This window comes from Pogoniulus pusillus, chromosome 33 (genome assembly GCF_015220805.1).
Source record: "Pogoniulus pusillus isolate bPogPus1 chromosome 33, bPogPus1.pri, whole genome shotgun sequence".
NCBI classification, from domain to species: Eukaryota; Metazoa; Chordata; class Aves; order Piciformes; family Lybiidae; genus Pogoniulus; species Pogoniulus pusillus.
This window is the reverse complement of record NC_087296.1, coordinates 941,474-965,892: the sequence shown is the minus strand read 5'-3', so window position 1 is coordinate 965,892 and position 24,419 is coordinate 941,474. Positions and strand designations below refer to the sequence as shown.

General features: G+C 53.1%; 1 protein-coding gene across 8 annotated transcripts in view; it reads left to right on the top strand.

Annotated features, from left to right (window-relative positions):
- The window catches only part of USP45 (ubiquitin specific peptidase 45), a 39,089-nt gene that overhangs the window by 111 nt on the left and 14,559 nt on the right, over positions 1-24,419 (top strand). For 2 of the 8 annotated variants that reach the window (XM_064170185.1, XM_064170184.1), the window contains exons 2-8: positions 5,770-5,879; positions 6,922-7,091; positions 7,606-7,709; positions 8,684-8,784; positions 17,806-17,951; positions 19,422-19,517; positions 21,189-21,319. In XM_064170185.1, coding sequence (XP_064026255.1) covers positions 5,780-5,879; positions 6,922-7,091; positions 7,606-7,709; positions 8,684-8,784; positions 17,806-17,951; positions 19,422-19,517; positions 21,189-21,319 — 848 coding nt within the window. In that variant the 5' untranslated portion in view covers positions 5,770-5,779. Of the gene's footprint in view, positions 1-327; positions 1,242-5,769; positions 5,880-6,921; positions 7,092-7,605; positions 7,710-8,683; positions 8,785-17,805; positions 17,952-19,421; positions 19,518-21,188; positions 21,320-24,419 lie in introns of those variants that run through there. The other 6 variants (XM_064170187.1, XM_064170183.1, XM_064170189.1 and 3 more) reach the window with 6 other exon arrangements.

Genomic DNA, 24,419 nt, shown 5'->3' with positions numbered 1-24,419 from the left:
AAAACGATGGAGATGGAAAGAAGAAGCTGGGAGAAAAGAAAGGTGTTAAGAGAGGTAAGGAAGGAGATGGGAAGGTGAAAGATGGGGGGGAATTGCAGTTGGAGATGAAAGAAGGGGGAAGTAGGGTGAGAAAGAAAACTGAACTGTGTTTAGAAAAAGCCTTGCTCTGGCAGGGAGTGTGGAGGGGATGATCTTATGAGGTACTTTCTAGCCCCTAATGTCCTGGGGCACCCCCAGAAGTTCTCTTTGTAAGGACGATTCAGTGTCTGTTTCAGCTGCAGCAAGCTAAGTCATTCCCTGTCTCTCTGTGGCATGTACCACCGACAGGATCATGTGTGGCGTGGAGGCATTCTGCTGGCAGCTCCTTGTGCACTGCTATCAAATGCCCAAAGAACATCTCCCACCCGAATCAAATCCTGCATCACCTGTCAACTTCTCCTCAACCATACTCTTCTTGGCATCTCATCCCTGCTTGGTCCAGCAACTTCTACATGCTCCTCTAAGCCTTCTTTCAGCCTGCCACCGGCCCCACTGCAAGCTCTCCATCCCGAGGTGAGATCTGCTGCAGCACTTGCACCTTTCCCCCTTTGTTCTCTTCTCTCACTAGACAACCTTCTTCTGCCAGAAGTGAGTTCTTAGTCTTCAATCCAGATTTGCTTTCTAACAAGCTGTTGTCTAGCCACAGGCCGAGTTTGCTGATCTCAGCTCCTCCAGCACTCAGTGGACGTTCAGCCGGGTTATGCTGATCTCCCTCCAGGCCTTCCCACGGTGGGTACCGTAACGTCCCCGTGGCCCAGGCCCTTCTGCGGACCCCAGGTTGGCACCCGCAGGCCTGTTCCACTGCTCCTCCACGCCCGTGCCCCGTGCAGGGTCTGCAGGTATTTCGGCAGGGCCCTGCCACATTCGGCTGCCGAGTACCTCACCATGGCTCCCTCTGCGTTCCCTCCCGCCTTTGCCTTCCCTTTCTACGGTGCCCCGCGGCCAGCCCTGCCGCTGCGTGGGCCCCGCTGCGCTCCCGCCCCACTTCCCGCCGGGCACGCGTTCTGCCTTCCAGCCGGCGCTGCCCATCCGCGTCCGGACCTCCGCCGCCGTGGGGGGCCCCGCGGGGAGCTGCCCGGGCGAAGGCTGCGGCTGGGGCGGAGAACGACGCGGCGAGGCCGGGGGCGGAGCGGAGCCGAGCGGCGCAGCGCGGCCCTGGCTGCGGCCCAGCCTCCCTTGCCGCTTCCTGCCGCCGCCGCTCCGTGAGTGCGGGACGCCCGGGCCGGGGAGGGGGGCACCCAGCGGCACAGCGCGGGGGCAGGCGGGGCCGGGGGAACGGCAGAGCCCGGAGGGCCGGGCCGAGCCGCCTGGCCGTGGCGGCAGCCGCGGGGCCTACGGAGCCGCCGGCCGAGGGCCGCCGTGCGGGCGGGATGCGAGCAGGGGGCAGCTGCGGGGGGCACTGGGCCGGGGGCGGCCGGGGCTGCGCTGTGCCGAGCTGGTGGCCAAGTAGGGCTGGCGTGGGCTCGTTTTGGGTAGCCGGCCGCAGGCTGCTGGTGCTGGCAGTTCGCCGTCGGGCGAAAATACGTTAACTGCCGTGACGTGACGGCAGCAGCGGCGTGTCCGTGACCTGCGGGAAGCCTCCCGCTCCGTTACAGCAGCCGGAGTCCGTAGCATCGCCTTTGGTCGGGTTTGAACATAAGCTCAGCTCGCTTTGCATTAGGCAAGTTAGCAAGAGAGCTGCGGCTCCGACGTGGGCCGTGTGGTGAGGCTGGCGCGGTTAACCCTGCCCTGCTCCGGCAGCCTGGCATGTGCTGGCCTGGCGATGCCGCTGCCGGCCTGCTGCCCGGGCCGCGTGGGTGCGCGGAGGCAGGCGCTGGGCTCCCACGCCAGGGCTCTGGCACTGTGTGGCTGCTGCCCCAGGCAGCCGTCACCTGCAGCTCGGCCCTCAGCCCGCTGCCTGCCTGGCACCGAGGTGGCAGCCCCGCAGCCTGCACGTTGTGTTCGAGCTGATGTTTCAGTTCCCTGGTTGTGGGGGTTTTGTTAGAGCTTTGTGTGCTCTTCTGCTGGGGATGGCCTTTGCTGTAGGACTCCAATCTGCTTGTTGCTGCTTGCACAACATAGAATCATGGGATCCCAGAATCGTCTGGGTTGCAAAAGCCCTCTTAAGACCACCCAGTCCAACCATCAGCCCAGCACCACCGTGGCTGTTACGCCAAGCCCCCAAGTGCCATGCCCACAGGTTTCGTGGACACCACCACAGGGATGGGGACTCCACCACCTACCTGGGCAGCCTGTGCCTGACCAGCAAAGAATTTTTTCCTCGCATCCAATCTAAACCTCCCCTGGTGCAATTTCAGGCATATTAAGCACAGATATAGAAGAATGAAGACATCAGGAACATGGAAGCAGGTGGCACAGCTCCAGCTGTGGTGCTGTATTCTCCTTGCCTGTGTTTTTTAGCTCCAGGTGTTTCCCAATCCATTAGCTAATCCTTCCATACAAGCATATAAAGTAGAGTTTTGTTGAAAGGATTCTTTCCACTCTCCTCTTCTAGATTTTAAATGGAAGCATAGCAGTGACAGGAGCAAGTGCCAGGCTGCCAGCAGGAGCTGCCTGTGTGGAGCTGCTCTGCAGTTTACTACAGCTGTAAAAATTCTGTCAGGTTTCTTCATGAAATACTGAGGAATGAATGCTCTGTAGTCTGCTTTGAGCGACTCCCAGCAGTGCAGCTGCTGTCAGCATCAGCCATAGATCCAAGGACAAATTGTTCCACTTTGGTGTGTCATTGAGACAAACTGGAGCAGTTTGTATGGAGGAAGAACATGGGATGGAGCTTTTTGCTCCCAGTGGCAGACTTTGACTTTCAGAGTGCTCAGGCTGGTTTTCCTTAGCTCTCCAAGGCTTTACCTGTTTCATCCCCAGCAGTTAGCTAACAGCCAGAGCAGGTGGGAAGTTGGGTGCAGCCATTGTCTGCCTTCATCTGCTCAGGCTCAGCCCTTTGGGCAGGGCTGCAGCCCGATTCTCATCTCAGCTGGAGCTTCAGCCTTTCTGAGCCACTGTGCTGCAGCCACAGCTGCTGCTTGTGCTGCTGGACTCTGCCGTTCGTGCTTTGCGCGGGTTGCTCTCTGTGGCCTCTCACGGTGCCTTGGACTGCTCTTCTCCTGGGTTTTGTCTGTGGTTGTCCTGCCAGGATCCCGGAGCTGTCTGGTTTGTTCTTCAGCTGCTTCAGCTGTCACCCCCTTGGGTCTGCCGTGGCAGTGGCACTGCTAGGTCAGTGTTGGTGCTGCGTGAGTGCGGAGCCTGTCAGCTCTGACACTTGACTGCCTTTTCACAGGAACTTTTCACTTGTGATCCTGCATCACTGGTGGATAGTCACAGAATCGTGGAACTGATCCCTGGGATCATCGACTCCATCCATCACATCTAGGGGGCTTGTGCAGGATGCAAATGTGAACGTGACAGGCCATGTGTGGCATGGGCAGCTCTGTGAAAAGGACTAACAACAGTGAGAAATGCTCTGGAGTTTTTGCTGTGGCTTGGGAAGTTGTCTCTAGTGGTCTGAAGGCTCCCTCTCGCCCTGTGTGCGAGGAGTCCACCAGTGTCTCACCCTTCCAGGACTGTGAGACAATGTCAGGGCTGGCGTTTGAGCTCCAGTGACGGCGTGGGATGTGTGATGTGCCTTTGGGCTAGGAAATGTTGGAGATGACACTTGCAGAATCTCAGATGACATTTTCCAGGGGAAGAAGTGTTGCTGCCACTACCAGTCAGCAGTTCTGGTCCTTTTACTGCTCTAGCAGGCAGCGAGGGCTTGTTTGCTGCAAAGGTTTTGGTGGCTGTCAGAGCGTGGAGCCTCCTGGCCCGCTGATGAGTGACACCGCCCGGTCACTAGCTGTGATGGATGTGCTTCCTGCTCGGGTGGGCTGACATCTGATCTGGCAGCAAGCAAGCCAAAATGCCACAGGTAACGCTGGGAACACATGTCCAAAATAGATCAGCTTGCAGCTTACATCTAAACATGCAGAATTCAGCAGAGGATCTGGTGCTGTGGGCCCCTACAAGGCCCTTTCTGTACTGAGAGCTGTGTGGAAGCTCATAAAGACCCTTCACAGATGTCCTGTGGAGCATCTGTGTCTAGAGCAGGGCCAGGAGAAGGATCTTTGGGGAAGGGCTGAGAGCTGGGTTTGCTCAGCCTGCAGAAGAGAAGGTTTAGGGAAGACCTTATCACCACAGACCAGGACATCAAGAGTGGCTACCAGGAGGATGGAGACTCCCTTTTAAGGGGCCCCATGGCAAAGCCAAAGGGTGATGGGGGCAAGTTGCTGCTGGGGAGATTCCTACTGGACTCCAGAAGGAAATGTTTCCCCATGAGCACAGCTGGACATGGGAATCCTCTCCTAAGGGGAGCAGAGCAGTCCCTGCACTGGGCAGTCTGAAGCCTCAGTTTGCCAGGCTGCTGGGCCAGCTCACTGCAGCTCCACCAGCACCTGGAGAGGTTGGAGCAGGTGGCCCTTGGGGTCCCTTCCAGCCTGGCATTTTGGGATTCTGTGATCTTGGCTTTAGGACTTAGTCTGCACATGTGTGCCGTTCCTCAGCCCCTTGCTTTGGTGCTAGGCAGCTGCTGACAGCTGGACAGTTCCACGGAGGTGTGGATTTTCCCTGCCTTCAAGCGTGTGCTGTGCCTTTCCAGGCTGATGCAGAGGTTTTTGCATTGGCAGCATGAAATGGTATCATTTTAACTTGGAAATTAAACTACAAGTGCTGAGAGAGCTGGAACTGAGGCTGCCTCACAGCCACACTGTGCTGCTTGTGTTGTAGGTGTGTGCCAAGCAGCTCGTTGCTCCTACCCTTCTGTCCCTCTTAGATACCTTTCAGAATCAGACACAGCCCCCAGCTGCCAGGCTGATGGGCTGTGGCCTTTGCAAGAGCTGCCAGGTCAGTGAGCTCTCTGTGCTCCTGAAGCTGCTGAGCCCCATGGGCTGGGGTATCTCTTGGTTTGCCTGCTCTTAGGCAGGACTGCAGAGCCTGTGGGCTGCTCGGTGGGTTCCCAGTCCTGTGGTGTAAGCACTGGCTGCTCCTGCCAGTCTGCATGTCTGTCTTGGTTGTGCTGGGCTAGAAATGCCACTTCCCCAGTCGTCGTGGGTCCAGAGGGCAGTGTCTTTTCCACACGTGGTGAAGGACACCCAGTGGGGTCAGTGGTGCGCTTCGTGTGTCCTGATTCGTGTCAGACCCCCAGCCTGTGTGCTGCAGGATTGCACAGGTGGTGCAGACCTCTCTGCATTTCAGCTGCTCAGGCCCATGACTGTTCTTGCATGAAGCTTTTCAAGCTCTCCACATGTCCTGCTCTGGACATGACTTCAGTTTGGGTGAGGTCTGTGCTTTGGACAGGCTTACGTAACCTGTCCGAGGAGATAAACATTGTTATGTGGCACGAACCCAGAGATCATTTGTCAGCACAACTCTGTTCCTTCGGGGAGGACACTTCTGCTGGCTCTGCTGTTGACTCTCTTCAGAACTTAGGGTGCTGTGGGCTCCTCTCAGCAGCTGCCTTAGCCTTGCTGTGGTGAGCAGCAGTGCACTGAGCAGTGCTGGTGTCACCTGAAGCCTGGGTGGATGTGATGAGATGCCGAGGCTGAAACACACAGCTGGAGTTGTTTGGACCTGGAGCAGAGTTTCACCTTCTGGAGATGCCTTGTGTGACTCTGTGGTTCTCTGTCATGTTTTTAGAGTCCAAATTCACTGCACTTGTTGAAGTGTTCAGGCACTAAACCAACCTCTGCTTCTCTTTCCCAGCAAGTAACAGATGCGGGTGAAAGATCCATCAAGAGCCAACCCTGAGAAACCAAAGAGAAGCAAAAGGCCAAACAGGCCACAGGATGAGGACTCTTCAGATGATATCTCAGGTATGTGCATGAGATGGTGTTTGGCCCTGGGGCTGGGAACTCCCATGCTGGCTGGTGAAGCCTGCAGATCATCAGGACCATGAAATGCTTTTCTTGTTGGACCTGGTGGCAGAGCTGTCCTTGGCCAGGGGTTCCTGACAGGAGTGTTTGTTACACTGTGAGACTGCCCTGAAGAGCTGGAAACTTGGTGATCTTCAACAGCAACCCCTTGAAAGCAAGGGAATGGTTCCTCTGTGTGGAAGGTCAAGCACATGTGGCAGGAGGCTTCTTGGCTGAGCAGGGAGCTTCCAGCAGAGCTCAGGGCAGAGGGGGTGGAGGCAATTTAGTGTGGAAAACTGGGCTGGCTGTGAGGAAGTGTTTTGTCTTCACCCTGAGACTCATCAGACAGAACTGATTTTGGTGAGTTGCTGAAACCTCTTTCCTTGAAGACCGCCAACGTTCAGCTGGGCAAAGCCATTGGCAGTAGAACTGAAGTGCTGTTTGGCCCTGCTTTGAAGGTGGCCTGCAGAGGCACCTGCAGGCTTGGATGATTCTGTGATACTGTAGTAGGATGTGTGCAAGAAACAAACAGAAGAGTGGTGATTGATCAATACTCCTGTTCAGGATGGGAAGCTGTAAGGGTGCATGTGCATGAGATCCATGGAGTTGAAATCCTTCCTTATGGGTGGAAAAGGAGGCCAACTGCCTGTGTTGCTCTATGCAAAAGAGGTTTACATAGCATTTATTGTTGCCAAGACCCCTAAGAGCCCAGGGAAATTCATTCTGTACAAAAGGAAGCCTTGTACTTTTGTGCCAAGCAGTTGATCTGTTTTTGAGAGGTAGCATTTCTTGGCTTTGAAAAGGTTTTTCATTATAGGAAGACTGAAATGGATCCTTCATGAATTTCAGTCTGTGGGGCGCAGCTGGCTGAGTTTTGCTCTTTTAATTCTTTGCTGTTCTTTTCCCTGGTGCTGAATTGGTCGAAGGCTTTGGGTTTCCAGCAGTGCAGCCTTTCAGGGCTGTGCTCTTTCATGGCTGAAAGGCAGTGTGCTCTCCTCTCCAGGCTTAACCTGCCAGCACGTCAGCCAGGCAGTGGATGTGCACCATGTGAAGAGAGCAGTGGCTCAGAGCGTCTGGGCAATATGTGCAGAGTGCCTGAGGGAGAGGAGGATGAGCGAGGGCGAGCCCCTGGCGCCGGGTGATGTCTGGCTCTGCCTCAAGTGTGGCTCGCAGGTAAGACTTGAATACCTCTGCTGTAGAGAAAGGTTGAGAGCCTTGGGGCTATTTAGTCTGGAGAGGAGAAGGCTGGGAGGGGATCTGATCAGTGCTGGTAAGTACCGGGGGGTGGGTGTCAGGATGAAGGTGCCAGGCTGTTTGCTGGTGCCTAGGATGGGACAAAGGACACAGAGTACAAACTGGAACCTCAACGTGAGGAGAAACTTGTTTGGTTCAAGGGTGCCAGAGCCCTGGGGCAGGCAGCCCAGAGAGGTTGTGGAGTCTCCTATAGAAGCTTTCAGAGCTCTCCTGGATGCCTTCTTGTGTGCCGCTGCTCTGGCAGCCAGGCTGGACTCGGTGCCCTCTGGAGGTCCCAGCCCTTGCCCTTCCGTGACTTACTGGGAATGTACATCAGCCTGAATTTTAGAGGTTGTCTCTGCTGTGCATCCTTGCCTGTCTGGCAGCATTCTTCACTAACCATCCAGCCCCTTCCTCCTTTGTGGCCCTTACTGTGTCATGCTTCTGGTTTTAGGGCTGCAGTAAGAACTCTGAAGGGCAGCATTCTCTGAAACACTTCCAGATGGCACGCACAGAGCCTCACTGTATTGTTGTCAGCCTCAGCACCTGGATCATCTGGTGAGCAGAGGGGTCCAGGGGGTTGTGTGTGTCCATAGGGAACTTAAAGCAGTGTCTTCTCCTGCTAAAGGGTGATTCTGGCAGATAAAATGAACACTTTATCCAGAGGAAAGGCAGCTTTCTGGAGAGAAAGTCAGTGTTGGCTTTAGGACCTGCAGTGCTGTGTCCAGCTCTGCGGCCCCCAAGGTGAAAGAGACATGGACCTGCTGGAATGGATCCAGAGAGGGGCCACAAGCATGTTCAGAGGGCTGGAGAACCTCTCCTATGAAGACAGGCTGAAAGAATTTGGGCTGTTCAGCCCAGAGAAGAGAAGGCTCCAGGGAGACCTTAGAGCAGCGTTTCAGTATCTGAAGGACACCTACAGCAAGGCTGGGGAGAGGTTCAGAAGGGCCTCTAGGGATCGGATGAGGGCAGTGGTCTGAAACTGGAGCAGGGCAGATTTAGGCTGGACCTCAGGAGGAAGTTCTGCACAGTGAGGATGGAGACTGGCACAGGCTGCCCAGGGCTATGAGTGAGGCCCTGTCTTTGGAGACATTCAAGGTCAAACAATGTGGCCCTGGGCAGCCTGCTCTGGTTGGAGGTGTCCCTGCTGCCTGCAGGGTGGTTGGCCAAGATGATGTTTGAGGGCCTCTTCCAGCCCAGTGCAATCTGTCACTCCATGTGACTTTCAGAATGGTCACAAATCCAAGAGAGAAGTTTGAGCCTCTGTGCTGTGGAGCTGCTGCTCACAGGAGTTTGTGCTTCCTGCTTGTTTCTCCAGGATCTTCTGCAGGACTGGTAGCTGAGGTTAACTCCTGACTCTCACAGGGACCTATGGAAGTGCATGTGTGCAGTGGAAGAATCCACTTCCTCTCTTTAGTATGAACGTTTGAAATCTAGAGCTTAAGTGATTGGCTTAAGGTTGCCTGAGGAGTTTGACAGCTGGGAGGTGCATCCACATCTCCTGAGCTCACTGAATTTCTTCTTTTGTTTAGGTGTTATGAATGTGATGAGGAGCTGTCAACACACTGCAACAAGAAGGTTTTGGCTCAGATAGTTGATTTCCTTCAGAAACATGGCTCCAGAGCTGAACCAAGTAAGTGTGCACAGCCCCCTGCATTAGGCATCTGTCATCTCCTCTCCCTAAAAACGAGCACTTCAGCTTTTGAGCCCAGTTAAACCTCTGGGATGTGGGCATGGTGCAGGTCAGAGCTCCACAGTTACTTGGCAGTTTTTCCTGCTCAGACTCAGTGCTCCTCTGGCTGCATCTGCATAAATCCTGCTGGTCTTAAGTGGGTTTTGAGGAGGAAAAACATGCAGAGCTGCTCAGAAATACCTGGGTTATGTTTTCATCTAGTCACAAGGTGTGTGTTAAATGATTCAGTTGTAACAAATGGGTGAATTGTTACTCTTTGTGTCTCTTCACATGGAGCAACGAGAAGAGCAGCCTGTGGTTTTCCTTTTCGTTTTCAGTTTCAAGTCCAAGTGCAGTAATTGGGTGTTGCAGCTTGCTTGCTGCCCTGTTTGTTTCACTTAATTCACTACGAGCAATTCCAGTCTGGTTTTGTGCTGCTGGGTAGGATCTTCTGAGTGTTACCTGTGCTTCAGGGCTTAGATTCTCGGTTTAGGAAGCTTCAAAACATTCCAAGCTTTCAGTGAAATGCCTTAAATCCAACAACTGCAATCCCACAGTCACTCAGAAAAAGCCTAAACCCCAGCTGTTGAGGGCAGGGCAGAGCTGCTGTATTTGGGTTTCATTTTGATGCTCTGTTTTCAAACCTCAATCCATTTCATGCTAATGCTTACCTGATGTAACTGGAAACAAGTGGACCTAGGAGTCCTGCTTGCCCAGCAGCTTTTGAAGTGGCAAGGAGAAGAGTTGAAAAGCAGCTTGGCTGGCATGGTTTGCTTAGGGCCAGGCTGCTGGCTGGAAGAGGCTGAGAAGCAGCTGTCTTGATAAAGGAGTTGCAAGGCTTTCCCAGGCAGGGCTGGCAGCGTTGTCTCACTCTGATAAATGAACAGCAAGGCCTTCCCTGCTCTCTGGGCTGAGGCTCTTGCGGCTTTCCCTAAAGAAGTGGAACTGAACTAAGTTTGGGTTTTTTACTTTTCCTTTCAGCTAGGCTGCCTTTAAAAATGAAGTCTGAAATAAAAACATGGTTAGTGCTGCTGACAGAGCAGAAAGGAACAGCAGGGGAAGAATCCAGCAGCTCACAGGAGCTCCACTGCTGCTGAACTACCTCCTGGCTGTTTGGGGTGTAGCATTTACCTCCTGTTGCAGTGCTGCTTGCAGTGTTGTCCTTTGCATTCTAGGTGGCTTGGGTCTGTAACATTTACTTGGTGTATTCAGCCATTGAAAAGCATAAACTAAATGCACTGTTTGTTTCTCATCAGTTACTTTCCATGTAAAACTTAGACTTGGTCTGGAAAGCTTAAGGCTTTATTTTTATGTGTTAGAATAGACTCAGCCAGGTTGAAAGAGGCCTCCAAGCCCATTCCAATGCCAATCACTCTCTCTGCCAACAACTTCCTCCTAACATCCAGCCTAGACCTGCCCTGGCACAACTTGAGACTGTAACCCCTTGTTCTGCTGCTGACTGCCTGGCAACAGAGCCCAACCCCACCTGGCTACAGCCTCCCTGCAGGCAGCAATGAGCTCTGCCCTGAGCCTCCTCTGCTGCAGGCTGCACCCCCCCAGCTCCCTCAGCCTCTCCTCACAGGGCTGTGCTCCAGGCCGCTCTTCAGCCTTGCTGCCCTTCTCTCGACACCTTCCAGCACCTCAACATCTCTCTTGAATTGAGGAGCCCAGAACTGGACACAGCACTCAAGGTGTGGCCTGAGCAGTGCTGAGCACAGGGGCAGAAGAACCTCCCTTGTCCTGCTGCCCACACTGCTCCTGAGCCAGCCCAGGATGCCATTGGCTCTGCTGCCCACCTGGGCACACTGCTGCCTCAGCTTCAGCTCCTCTCTCCCAGCACCCCCAGGTCCCTCTCTGCCTGGCTGCTCTCAGCCACTCTGTCCCCAGTAGTTATCACTCTTACATAGTGCACTCAGGATGAGGACCTTTGCTCAGGGAACACACCATGACATGTTGGGGTTTCTCCCTTTACAGACTATTCTGCAGACCTGCTTACTCAGAACAACCCAAATAGTCTTAGACCTTTTTATCTCTAGAGAAGTATTAGGTATGATATCAGTGACTACATCTGAGCTGACACAGACCTGCATTTCTGAGAATCCTGAAGTGAGAAACAGTTCTTATTTCTCGCTTAAGTCCATTCCTTTTTCATCAGTCTAAGCTTTTTTCTTCAACCTAAGTATTTTTTGCCAATATAAGTGGGTTTTTTTTATCAAGCAAAGCTTTTTTTCCCATCAATCGAAGCTTGCTTTTTTTCTCCCCATGCTTTTCTGTTCCTCCCTAAGTGAAGCAGTGAATTGTCATCTCGGAGTGTGGCACTGTAAGCAGAACTCATCTGTCCCAGGGCTGCCTTAGTGCTGTGCAGTGTTTGGTGTGGAGCCTTGCTAAAATCGAGAGCACAGGGCAGATCTTGGTGCTGAAATGCAGGGTGAGGAAGGCTGCAAGTGGCAGACGACGCTGCTGGGTTTGTGTTCCAGTTCCCCAAAGTGCAGGAGTGGTTTGGAGATGAAGTTCTCAGCTGAAACGTGCGAGGGAGGGTTCTATAGATTTGCTAATTAGTGCACCTCGGCAAATAAACAAAAGCCAAATGCTTGTCATTTGGTACTAATGTGGTGGAATAGCGTGGCAGCAGGGTCCCTGCCTTGCACTCAGCCTCTGCTGCGGATTCGGCTTCACTTCAGCGGTAAAAATGTGCAAATTACATTACTGCTACATGACTGACTTCTGTAATTACATTAAGCGATTGAGATAAATCCCAGTGCTGGGTTCCCAAAAGAATGCTTGCAGCTGTGTGGCTTTCACATCCGAGCTGCGGCTCCTCCCCGGCGCTGCCTGCCGTGCGTGCTGTGCTGTGCTGCGGGCGGGCTGGTTTGTTTGCTCCCGTTCTCGGAGCAGCCTCTTTGGGGAAGGGGTCATGTTGGGCACGAGATGGAAGAATAAAGCAAGACTGCTTTCTAGGGTGTACCACCCAGAAAGGTGTTTTGTGCCAGGGGTTAGCAGGGCCACGACGATTTGCACGGGCAGGCAGGTGCAGCATTGTCTGTGTGGCACACTTGTGAGCTTCACATGGGCAGGATGCCTGTGTAGTACGCAGGAACCATGCTGGGACGTCGCAGGCTGCCTGCCTGCTCGCTTGCTGTGAAAAAGAAATGGGTCTGCAGCCCTAAAAGTGAGTATTGGCTGCACTTCCCCTTACAAAAGCCAAATTAGAGACAAAAGGTTGCAGGCTGCTAATGATGTTGGTTTGTGTGGCAGCAGAATGGGAAGGAAGAATTTATTCTTCAGTTCTGGAGTCAAGTTTCTGGTGGGGAAGGTCAAGCAGAGGAATGAGGCCTTGCTAGTCAGTTCAACTGCCCAGACTGGTCTGTAGGTAAGGGTTAGAAGCTTGATTTCTGTTTTGAGTGGATGTGAGAGGTGTGAGAGAAAGACTGAACACAGATAATGTTGATATGTAATTGGATACAATGGTTTAAGCTAAGCATTGGAAAAGAGATCATTTTAATTGGCTATAACTGATTTAACCAAAGATGTAGCACCAGATAATTTTAATGCATCATTGGAGAGAAATGATGTGAAACAAAGGTTAAAAATAGATGATTTTGAGACGTAGTTGGCTAAAACTGCTGCATCCTCCACTAGAGCAGGTTGCTTCAAGCCCTGTCCAGCCTCACTTGCAGTGTCTTCAAGCTTGGGGCTTCAGCCACCTCCCTAGGCAGCCTGTGTTCTAGCACCCCCCTGGTGCAGAACTTGTTCCTCACATCCAATCTCAGTTTGCTCTGCTCTCATTGCAAACCACTGCCCCTGCCCTGTCCCTGCAGGCCTTTGGGAACAGTCGCTCTGCAGCCTGCTTATAGTCCCCTCCAGGTAATGTCAGGCTGCTGTTAGGTCTGCCCAGAGTCTTCTCCTCTCCAGGCTGAGCAGCCCCAACTCCCTCAGCCTGTCCTGGTAGCAGAGGTGCTGCATCTCTCTGGATCACTGGTACCAAATTTTCTAGCCATTCCAGCATTTTCATCCATGGACTTTTCCCTTTCCTGTCTATGTTGTTAATTATTTGTGAGATCATCTGAGCATAGAGGATGCAGAGTGGTGCTTGAGGAGCTTGCCCTTTCCCACCGTACAGCCACCTTCCAGTTGCCAACATTCCAGCAGAGCCAGGGAGATGAACCAGCAGCTTGTGATGGTTAATCTGGTGGGGTTGTAAAACACTGCAAGAGAAACTGGGCTTTGGAGGGAGCAGCCTGTGAGCAGTGCAGAGGAGGAGCAGGCTGCTTTTCTGGGCAGAGGATTCTCATTGTGGTACAGCACAGGGTTGAGAAATGAATTTCCTTTAAATGAGAAAGGAGTGGCAGACAATTTAGCAGCATTTCATAATGCAGCAGGAGGAGGACTGGGTAAGAGAAAGGCAGTCTATTAACCTTGCTTTGGCTGCAAAGACCTTCAGCTGAAGTGCCAGAGCTGTGTTCAATAGGCAAAGCTTGACCTTGGAATGAAAGAGCAGATACCTGGAACCCTCCTTTTTAATTAAAAACAGTTGCATTGAAAAGCTGAGCAAAAGTGCTGCCTGCCCTGCCTGAAAGAAAACCTGCCTGCCCCTCGCCCTTCTGCTTGCACACCACCTGCACCCTGGGCAGCAGCGCTCCAGGGTGCTGCAAGGCTTTGAGCTGCTGCAGAAACAGACGAGAGGGACCTGGAGAAGTTTGCTGAGCCTGCTCTGCAAGTGGCTGTGCCAGCACCTCCCGTGCTTGTGCACCTGCCCCAGGCTCTGGCCTGTAGGCTGAGCCCTGGGCTGTGCCTGCACTGGGCTCAGGGGTCTCAGCCACCTGCTCTCGAGCTGGTGCTGTGCAGCTGTGGGCCACAGTTGTGTTCTCTGCCTCCTGAGAGCTGCAGAGGCAAGGCTAGAGGTGGGCAGAAGTAGGTGAGAACCCCCTCAAGAGTGCACATCTGGTGGGAAGGGGGTTTGGTAGCACAGAGGGGAGCAGGGTGACGTTGGGAAGCTGTGGTGAGTGTAAGGCTGTGCTGGAGGTGCGGTGGCATAGGGACCAGAGGTAGGCACTGATGTGGTGCCGAGGAGGAGGTGAGGTGCACAGCTCCTGTGGCTCTTGGCAGGGTGCTCTGCTCGGGCATCTCTGCAGCCAGATAGACTTGGACATGGCAGAAGGAGGCTGTGGTGAGACTTTCCCCTGAGGACTGGAATAGAAGGGGCACCTCTGACAGAACTGCAGAGAGAGTCTTGAAGAGAGGTGGAGCCTGAATGTGAGCCCCAGACCAGTCGCGCTTGGATGCCCTGTGCCCACTGCAGAGGGACTGATGCCCACAGTGTCTGAGGAGGGTGGAGAGGCTGAGGTCACCATGTCCAGCCTCTAGAAGGTGTCACTGTAATGGTGGTTGTGCTTCTTGCCCATCCTATTCTGAGGAGTGCTGATGAGGTCCTTTGTAACAGATCTTACTGCCTCTGGGGCTTGGCCCACTTCCCACCTGCTTCCCCAGGAGCTGCAGGCCCTTGTGGGCAGCAGCAGTTGAGAGCCATTTTGATCCAGTCCTGCTGCTGCCATTTTGATTGAATCCTCCTGTTCTTGGTGCCTCTGGCTTCAAAGCCCCTTTTCCTCTCCAGAAGCACAGCTGTTCAGACCTGACAGGGATGCAAGGCTGACTTGGTAAGAGTGCAGGAAGCAGTTGAGTGCAAATTCACTTAAAAAGATTCCCCATTAGCCTTTTGACCAGCGAGCTGCTCGTGGCCGTGGGGCAGTGCTGCAGGAGCCTGCAGCAGGGTGAGCCACCACACTCCTTACCAGCAGCCTGCCTTCAGACTGACCAACTCCTCACGTGGCAGCTCAGCATTCAGCTCCAGGCCTGGCTGTCAGTCACCACTGAGCTGGGGACACGGAGCAGATCCCAGTGAACAACTGCTCTGCATATGGCCTTGGGTAGCTGGGTGGACTAAGGCAGGCAGCAGGGGAAGGTTGGCAGGGCAGCACTCAGTCCTTTCTCACAGGTACAGAGACCATCCCCAGCAGCCATGTCAAAAATCAAGAGGCAGAACTCAGAGCCTGGTTGAAAGGAGGTCCCTGGCCTTCAGCAGAGGCCTCTCCTTGGTCTGCTCTTCCCTTTGCCCATGCTAATTCCTGGCTCTGAGGCTGTGTCTGTGCTTTCTGACTGCTGCTACACAGAGCTGGCTGCTGCAGCTTTGTTTTCCCTGCCTTGCATGCTTTAGACACGAGGCTGAGCAAATGGATCCTTGCTACTTGTGTGAAGCTGCCATTTCCCCACGCAGGGAAGTGCTCTCAGCCAGTTTGCCCTGCAGCCACGGTCTGCTGTGGCAGTGCTGTCCATATTTGGTGGCTGTGCAAGGAGAGCCAGGTGGTGCTGCAAAGCGTAGCACAGTGAAGCGTGGACAGATCTAGGTCTGACATTTGTCATCCTGTACTGCTGAAGGGAAGAGAAAAATCTGCCTTTCCATATGCTTCTGCTTTAATTTTTGCCTGCAGTTTTGTCCAGATGGCCTTGTGAACATTGTTTACTTTAAGATGCTGTCCCAGATGTTTTGGAATGCCGATGGATAAATGCAACAACTGTGGTACACTAATACACAAATTATTCACACACTTTGGCCTTCTTCCCCTATTTTCCCCCTCTTTTCTTTTTTTGCATTTTCTCTTTTTAACCATCTCTTCTCCCCAGCACCACTCTCTGTGTCTGTGGCACTTAATGGTATGAACTCTTCTCGTGGTCACCACGGGAGCAGGCAGATGTTGGAGCCATCTCCCAGGGGAAGCAGTGGAGTCCCCTGCAAATCACTTAAAATAATTCCACGTTAGCTTTTTGATTAATAGCAGACTTGGAGCCTTGGGCAGTTTGAAGCCTCAGCCTGCCAGGGTGCTGGGCCAGCTCATTCCAACTCCAGTGTCCCCCAGAAAGGTTGGAGCAGGTGATCCTTGGGGGCCCTTCCGGCCTGGCACTTTGGGGTTCTGTGGGGCACACTTTGCAGGGAAGAAATCTCCTCTAGTAGGGAATTTGTGAGTGAGCAGCACCTCTGGGCTGCAGACACTTGAAGCTCCCATTCTGCTGCTCCAGTTCTCTGGGAGCTCTGCTGGCTGGACAAGATTCCAAGGCTGTGAGCGTGTCCGTGAGGAGGTGCTGCTGCAGGCTGCTCATGGAGCAGTGCCTGTGGGGCTGAGCAGCTCCTGAGCTGTTTGCCATTTGCTGCATTCACTTTGCTTTTCCAGGGAGAATTTGGTCTCCTACTTTGCCCTTGTACTGCCTTCCTTTTCCACATGAGTGGAGAGCAGAGGGCTCTGGAGCTGTGAGCAGCATTGCCAGGAACACTGAGAACGGATTTTAAACGGCAGAGGCCCTCTGACTGGCTTCTGACAAACTCAGATCCGAGCTGGGGAGATGATTATGGCCTGCATGGCACTGCAGGGTGTGTCAGAAGATTGGTGCCTGCTGCAGAAGCTTGTTTATTGTGTTTTATTTTCCCCATCTTCTAAGAGGCTGCCCAGGAGTGCAGAGGAAAGGACCTCTTGGCATGAGCATTTCATTAATGTAAATAGGGCTGTTAGTTACTGCTCAGGAACACTTTAATGAGACTTCAATGTGAAACTCATTAGGACAAATCCATGGAATCAGCTGTCAGGAGAGAGATTGCAGCATCACAGTTCTTGGCATCTATTAAGTCCATGACTCGTTTGCATTGACATGCATTGTTAATCAATACTTAAGAGACTGCAGATGTCACTAATGTTCATAGTTAGTCCTGCAACCATGACAGTAGGAAAGTTGCTGCTAGAATTGGAGCCTAAATATTGTTATCTCAAGTCTGCCCATTCCCTTTAGGCTACAAGTTAATGACTGTCCAACTTTGCTGCCCCTCATCTGCTTAACTAATAAGGCAAAGAAGGGAATCCTTGGAGGTTGTACTGGTAGCACATTCCAGGGCAGCTTTACCAGATCCTCCTCGTCTGAAGTGAAACCGTTTCAGCAGTGTGTGCTTGGGTCGTGGGAGCAGCTCCTCAGGGGGAGGTGGGGAGCTGGTAACAGCTCTGAGGTGAGAAAGATTGGCAGGTAACTTTTGGTCCTCCCTCTCCAGACGCACCAAAAGCAGCCTGTGTGTGGTGCTGCCGTGCCTGGCGAGCACACTTGCTGGCTGCCTGCTCTAACGAGCTGGCAGAGCTTGCCTTGCTCTGGCGGCAGCAGTTACAGTCCCGTGGTGCTTCCAAAGGTTTTGCTGGGAAGGTGTAGTTGTTGGGGGCAGTTTTGCCCCCAGAGGTTTAACTGCTGATACCTCTTATTTGTTGAGGATACCCTGAAGGCATCTTCCCTGCAGCTGTGCTGTTCCAGCTTAGCTTTCTGCCCGTGCTCCAAGTGTCATCCGTGGGGCGAGCGGCTTGGTCATCTCTGCAACTGCCTGGGGATGGCCTAGAATGGCTCGGGTTGGAAGGGACCTCAGAGCTCTTCTCTAACCTCCCCACTCTGGGCAAGGAAACCTCTTGCCTGGACTTGGTTGACCAAGGCCTCATCCAGCCTGGTCTTGAGTATCCCCAGGCAGGTGACATCCACAGCCTCCCTGGGCAGCCTGTGCCAGAGTCTCACCACCCTCAGACTAAAGAACTTCTTCCTCAGCTCCAGTCTAACCCTGCTGTGCCTGAGCTTTCAGTCCTCCCCCAGTCCTGTCTCTAGACACCCTCATGAAAAGGCTCTCTGCAGCCTTCCTGCAGGATCCCTTCAGGCACTGCCAGGCAGCTGTGATGTCCCCCTGCAGCCTTCCTTTCTTCCCCAGGCTGCACATCCCCAGCTCCTTCAGCCTGTCCTCATAGTAGAGCTGCTCCAGCCATCTTTGTGGCCTCCTCTGGACTCTCTCCAGCAGCTCTGTGCCCTTTTGATGGGGTCACCATTAATGTTAAGGCTTAATTACTAAGAATGATTCTTGGTGATACTGTGATACTGTGATACTGTGATTTGATTACCAATGCTGTGCTTTGGTAGGCTCATCTAAGCTGATCCGTCTCCGTGAGGAAAGCAGCGAACCGAGCGAGATCCTGAAAGGCAGAGGCTCTGCCACTGCTGCCTCAGTTCCAGTGAAGGGAATAAACAACTTGGGCAACACCTGCTTCTTTAATGCTGTCATGCAGGTAAGGTGCAAAGGCCTCTCAGCCTCCTCTTCACAGGCTTCAGGAGCATTTCACCTCAGAAGGGGCTCTGACTCTCACCAGCCTTTGCTCCACTTTCTGAAGCTCTTTTTCACCCCCTTGCTGTCCAGTTGCAGACCTGCTGGGCCAGCAGCATTTTCCACAGCCATGGGACAGGCAGATGCCAAGGGTCTGACACTGCCTCTGCAGGGGCTGTGCTCCAGCATAGGCTTTGATTTGTAGTTCAGCGCTGGCAGTCCTGAGTGATGCTCAGGATCTGGTGGGTGTGCAGAGTAGTGCTTGGTGCAGATGTCTGCAGGGTTCAGGGGATCATTTAAACCCCTACAGTCATAGTGTTCTAGAATGGCTCCAGCTGGAAGGGACCTCAGAGCTCACCTGCTGCAACCTCCCCACCATGCCCAGGGACACATCTCAACTAGATTCAGCTGCTCAAGACCTCATCCAACCTGGTATTCAGCATCCCCAGGGAGGAGGCAGCTACAGCCTCCCTGGGCAGCCTGTGCCAGAGTCTCACCACCCTCAGACTGAAGAACTTCTTCCTCAGCTCCAGTCTAACCCTGCTCTGCCTCAGCTTCCAACCATTCTCCTTTGTCCTGTCTCTAGACACCCTCAGGAAAAATGTCTGCAGCCTTCCTGTAGGGCTCCTTTTGATACTGGCAGGCAGCTCTGAGGTCCCCCTGGAGCCTTCTCAACTGCAGCTCCCTCAGCCTGTCTTGACAGCAGAGGCTAGCAGGTGGATGCAGTTCTAAAACAGCCTATATTGATGGTGGAGTTTTGCTGATCAGGAGAAGATGGACTAAGTGCACTGACAGAAAACTTCTACTGCTGTGGAGCCTGCAGCTCCTCCAGCATCCTTGAAAAAAAAGGCAGCAGCCTTAGTGGCTTCTAAATTGGACTGTCCCAGTGCTTGTCAGGTGAGCAGAGACACCTCTAGGCCTGCAGACAGGAGTGGAAAAAGGAGGTGCAACTGCTGCAGAGCTGTTCTGGGCTGGCACTCTTCACCTGCTGCTTGTGCTGGTCACAAAACTCAGCAGACAGTTTGGAAAAGATAAAAACACTGCAAATGGTTGTCTGCCCACACCTAGGGCTTTGCAGAGCCCTGGGTGATCTGCAGACAGAGTTCATTTAGAGCAGGCTGAGATACACTGAGTCAGTTTCTCTCTGGAGATGCTTGTCAGTGCCACAGGAGGAGGAGACTGCAGGTCTGAAGGGAGGTTTCTGGTACTGATGTCCTCAGTGTGGCAGAAGAGTGAAGAACAGGAGAACAGTTTGGCTGTCCAGAGGCTCTGAGGGGATGCCTGCTGGTCTGATGTAAACCTCAGCTGTACTGGACCAGATGAGCCTGGGGTCCCTTCCAGGGTGGCATCCTGTGTGGCTGGGAAAGGCTTCCCCAGCGCCTAGCTGGAGGTCAGCTCATGTTCCTTGGGTTTCTTTCTCTTTCTTTCCTTGAAGAACTTGGCCCAGACCCATGTGCTGAACGAGCTGATGTATGAGATGAAGGAGAAAGGAACCAAGTTAAAAATCTGCCACACTTCAGACTCCCAGCTGGTGAGTATGCAGAGAGAGACAGAGCTGGGGAGATGTGGGCAGAAGCTGGAGGCTGAGGAGCCACATCCCTGTTAATGCCAGACTCTGACTCTCCTGCTCCCTTTGCCTTGCAGTTGTTTTGATATCTCTGAGCTGACTATGCAAAACCAATTAGTCAGCCTTGCAGGAGGAGAGGAGGAATCAACTCCACCTTTTACACTCTGTGGCACTGAAGCAGCAAATAATGCCTGACCCGGCTTAGTTTTGTTTCCTGTTTTGTATATTCAGCATGGATGTACAATGCAGAAGAGATGTGGCTCTAGAAGGGGTTGATGAAGTATTTGGATCTAGTCTGTCCCAGCCCTTCCTTCAGAAGGCTTACAAAGTTAGTTCTGTGCTTCATGAACAAAGACTGGACTAAGGAGCAGGACCACATTGCATGTCCTTGAGCTTCTTGCAGACACATGGGGAAGAAGCTGCTGCAGCTGCTGCTGTTGCCCATCATGTCTTGGAGACTGTGGTTTCCAGGGGGATGTTGGTAGTGAAGCCAAGAGCCCTCTGCCTCTGCTAGCTGCAGAAAGCACTTTGCAGAGGATTTTTCACTCTGCTTTTCTCTTTGTTAGCTTTTGCTGCTGTTCCCTGGGAGCTTTCTGGTGGCCAGGATGGGGCTCTGGTTGAGATGGATGTCTCTGCTGGGGGTGATCTCTGTTGCTTCTCCAGGCAAAGAGCAGTGTGAAGTTCACTGCACTGCTCTCCTTCATCCCGTGGCAGTTCTGAGCAGCAGCAATGTTTGACTAAGTTATCCTGAGCCACAAGAGGGATCTGCAGCTTGTTTGTGCCTGCAGGCTTAGACAGCCAGTGGGACATTGGCTTCTGCTTGATGTGAGGCTTGCACAGCCATGAGATGGAGAGATTGATTTTTGGGTTAATGACAGTGCTTAAAACGTAAAGATGATCTCTGGTTTCTGGCCTTTGTATGGCAGCAGAGGACCAGAGGGCTGCAGCAGCCCAGGAGTGCTGTGGAGGCTCCCAGGGAGAGGGCATTTCTCCATCTTTTGCTGGTGCAGCTGATGCAAACGTTCTGCATCTGTGTGCCCAGAGCTTTTGTGCTGTCTGGGGCACCTCTCTGGCAGTTTGTCCCCCTGCTGGGCTCTAGCTCAGCGAGAGCCAGGCCAGCTAGTGGCAAGAGTCTGCTCGGGGATGAACCCTGCAGGGGCCTGGCCAGAGCTGCTGGTCTGGGGCATGGAGGCACTTCAGGAAGGTATCTTGCTGCTGGTCATCTCCTTTCAGTCCTAGGACTGACTGGTTGGGGCAAAGCTGACACCAGGAGGGGCTCTATGGGTTGCAGTCTGTGCCTGTCCCCTGCTGCCACGGTGGAGCTGTAGGATCCGTGTGAGCCTCTGCTGTCAGCTGCTGGTGCCTGGTTCCTGGAGGCACAGGAAGTGTTTCTGTGGCTGTTGGCCCTGGGCAGATTTTGCTGTGCAGCTGACAAGTCAGAAGCTGTTTGGGCTTGCAGCTCTCAGCTTTCTCTTCAGCTGTTTCACTTAGGTGCTGACACCAACGTCTTGGGGAGATCCAACCCAAGCTCTCCAAGACTAAAAGTTGCTGAGAGTCACAAATGTCCTAACTTGAAACAATTCTCATCTGTCATTGACTTGGGAATCTGATGTGCAGTTTGCCTTTTCTTTGCAGGATCCTTTGGTGGTCAACCTCTCCAGCCCAGGACCTTTGACTTCAGCAATGTTCTTGTTCCTTCACAGCATGAGGGAGGCTGGCAAAGGTCCTCTTTCTCCCAAGGTGCTCTTCAGCCAGCTTTGCCAAAAGTAGGTACTGTCTTCTGCTTAGCTCTCCTTTGTTTCCAGTGGGGTGTTTCCTGCTGTGCCGTGCCTGTTGTCCTTTCTTAGGTGCCAGGAGACTTTTGCTGGGCAGTCCAGCAAATGTCTTCTTCATGTTTCAAACTTGCAGGGCTCTTCTGTTGCTCTCTAAGGTTGTGCCTGCTCCTTATGAAATGTGTGGCCCTGTCTGTAACCACAAAGGCCTGTGGGGACAGGACAGGGGCAATGGTTTGAAATGAGAGCAGAGGAGATTGAGATTGGATGTGAGGAACAAGTTCTGCAGCAGGAGGCTGCTGGAACACTGCAGCAGGTTGCCCAGGGAGGTGGCTGAGGCTCCATCTCTGGAGATAGTCCAGGTGAGGCTGGACAGGGCTCTGAGCAACCTGCTCTAGTGGAGGATGTCCCTGCTGGCTGCAGGGGAGTTGGACTGGATGAGCTTTGAAGGTCCCTTCCAGCCCATTCCATGATTCTGTTTAAGGAAAAAAGAAAGAGTGAGCTTGTAGCTGGGCAGGCTCTGCTCTGATGTCTGACCTTGGCATCCGTTCAGGGTTCGCAAGGGTCTAGCAAGTAAGGACTTGAAGCAGCACTGCAGTGCATATGGCTCCAGATTGCAGAGGGCTGACAAGCCCTGAAGAAGCTCCTGCTCCCTGGTGTGGAAAATGTTTACAGTGGTGCTCTGTAGGTGCCTTCAGTTGTGCTGCAGACAGCCTTGCTTTGTCACACACTTGTGGAAGGGCCTTGGAAAAGTCGATCCAGATATTTCTGCACTGATTCTGCAAGCCAAAGAAGCTGCAGAGCAGAGGAACTGAGGCCTCGTGGAGCTGGATCTCATGTTTGAAAGTATTAGCAGTGTCTTTGATTCTTTGCTGGATCATTGCATGCAGTGAATCAGTCACAGAATGGGCTGGCTTGGAAGGGACCTCCAAAGGAAAGAAGGGAAGTAAGGAGAGGAGGGAGAAAGGAAGAGAGGAAGATACTAGAAATTCAGAAGGAAGGGAGGGAAGGGAGGGAGGAAGGCAGAACTTCAGGAGGAAGGAGCTTCCAGAGAACTGGGACACTGCTTTCCATTGCCAACTGCTCCTTGAAGAGCCCAGGGAGAGCAGAGCGTGGAGCTCATCCCCTCCTGTGCGCCAGAACGTTTGTGGTGCCTTTTGCACTGAGACAGCAGAGGAAGCCCTGCTGCTGAGTGTGAATTGTATCAAGTGGTGGGGTGGGCAGGCTGAGAGAGGGGAGGGGAAGGCAAGCAAGGGCTGAGTCCTTCTCTAGCAACTGTTTAGCGTCTGGTACTAACTCATCCACTGTTAATTTTGTTAGTGCTGCAGCTGTCAGATGTTTGCCCAGGCCAGATTGTCAGCATAGCTACAGGGCCCTTCTGTTGGTTTTCCACTGTGCTGAATATCAGGACTGCAGACTTCTGACTTATCTGGAGACTCCCTCACTAATGCAACACTGCTGTGGAAAGAGGACATACATTTTAAGCCTTCCTTTGTTATGAGTGAATAATTTTATTGGAGGCAGAGAGCTTGGATTCGTGTAGCAAGTTGAGGTTGCAGCACATGAGGCCAGAAAGTGGCTGCAGAGTGTTCTTCTTTCTCCCATTGCTGCACTGACAGGAACAAACACTTGGCTTGCCCAAAGTTGTGCTGGTGGCCAAACATCCATAGGGCCTCCTTCCCCAGGCAGCAGTCATCCTCCTGCTCAGGTGCAGAAAGCACAGCTCAAGGCAGAGGTGGGACTGGCTGAGGTCAAGTGCAGTTGGGACTGCTGATGAGTTTTGAAGGGAAACCTAAACCATGCTTAGGCAGTCCAGATCTGTCACTTCCAAGAGGAAAGGCTAAGGGCTGCAGCCCAGAGGGCAGCTGTGTGCTGGCTGCACCCAGAGCAGGGAGAGCAACAGGACAGAGAGGGGATTCTGCCCCTCTGCTGAGACCACATCTGGGCCACTGCCTCCAGTTCTGGTGTCCCCAGCACAAAAAGAACCTGGAGCTGCTGCCAGAGAAGGCCCCAGAGATGATCAGGGGTTGGAGAACCTCTGCTGTGGGTGCAGGCTGAAGGAGCTGGGGCTGCTCTGCCTGGAGTAAAGAAGGCTCCAGGAAGACTCGGAGCAGCCTTCCAGTGCCTGAAGGGGCTCCAGGAGAGCTGGGAAGAGACTTTGCACGAGGGCTGGGAGTGCCAGGACAAAGAGCAAAGGCTTTGAGCTGGGAGAGGGGAGACAGAGTGGAGAGGAGGAAGAAATACGTGACAGTGAGGATGGGGAGATGCTGGCACAGGCTGCCCAGGGAGGCTGTGGATGCCTCCTGCCTGGAGATGTTCAAGGCCAGGCAGGATGAGGCCTTGAGCAAGCTGTGCTAGAGGGAGGAGTCCCTGCCTGTGGCCAGGGTTGGAGAGGTTAAGGTCCCTTCCAACCTTAGCTGTTCCAGGATCCTACGAACCTGAGGTGGTGGTGTGCAAGATTGAAGGGGGGAAGGACCTAAGATTTGTCTCATGAGTTAGGAGTCTTTTTGAGCCTTTTCTTTTAACAGAACATCAGTGCGGAGAAGAACCTCTGGTCAGAAGAGGTCCCAGCTTGGTTGCTCTGCCCACTTGACTTCTACCATTAGGGCACCTGGCAGCAGAGCACAGCTGATGTTTCCTTGACTAACTGTGAAGAACTGTTCTGGGTCACTGCTGTGCCCTGCATGCTGAGGGTGCCACATCATGTTGAGGAGCTCTGACAGAGGACACTGAATCTTATTGGGGCCACAGCAGCTGAGAGCTTGCATGGCTTTGGTCTGTGCTGCTGGGGAGCTGATAAGCAGTGTTTGTGGGGACAGCAAAGGAGAACCCAATCATTGCTTTGCTAAACTGGAGGTGTCCTCTGTGTTAACCAGGTAGAGCCAGGCTGGGGCTTTAAGGAGAGGGAACACACATGAGAAGCTCTCGCATCAGGAGGGACTTGAATATTGGGAGTGTGGGCAGGAGACAAGGCGAGAAGTGGACATGAGAGCAGAGGACAGTGAGACCCATGTTTAATGGCCATGGTGGCACTGGGTCGATGGTTGGGCTCGATGCCCTTAGAAGGCTTTTCCAGCCCAAACAGCTCTATGAT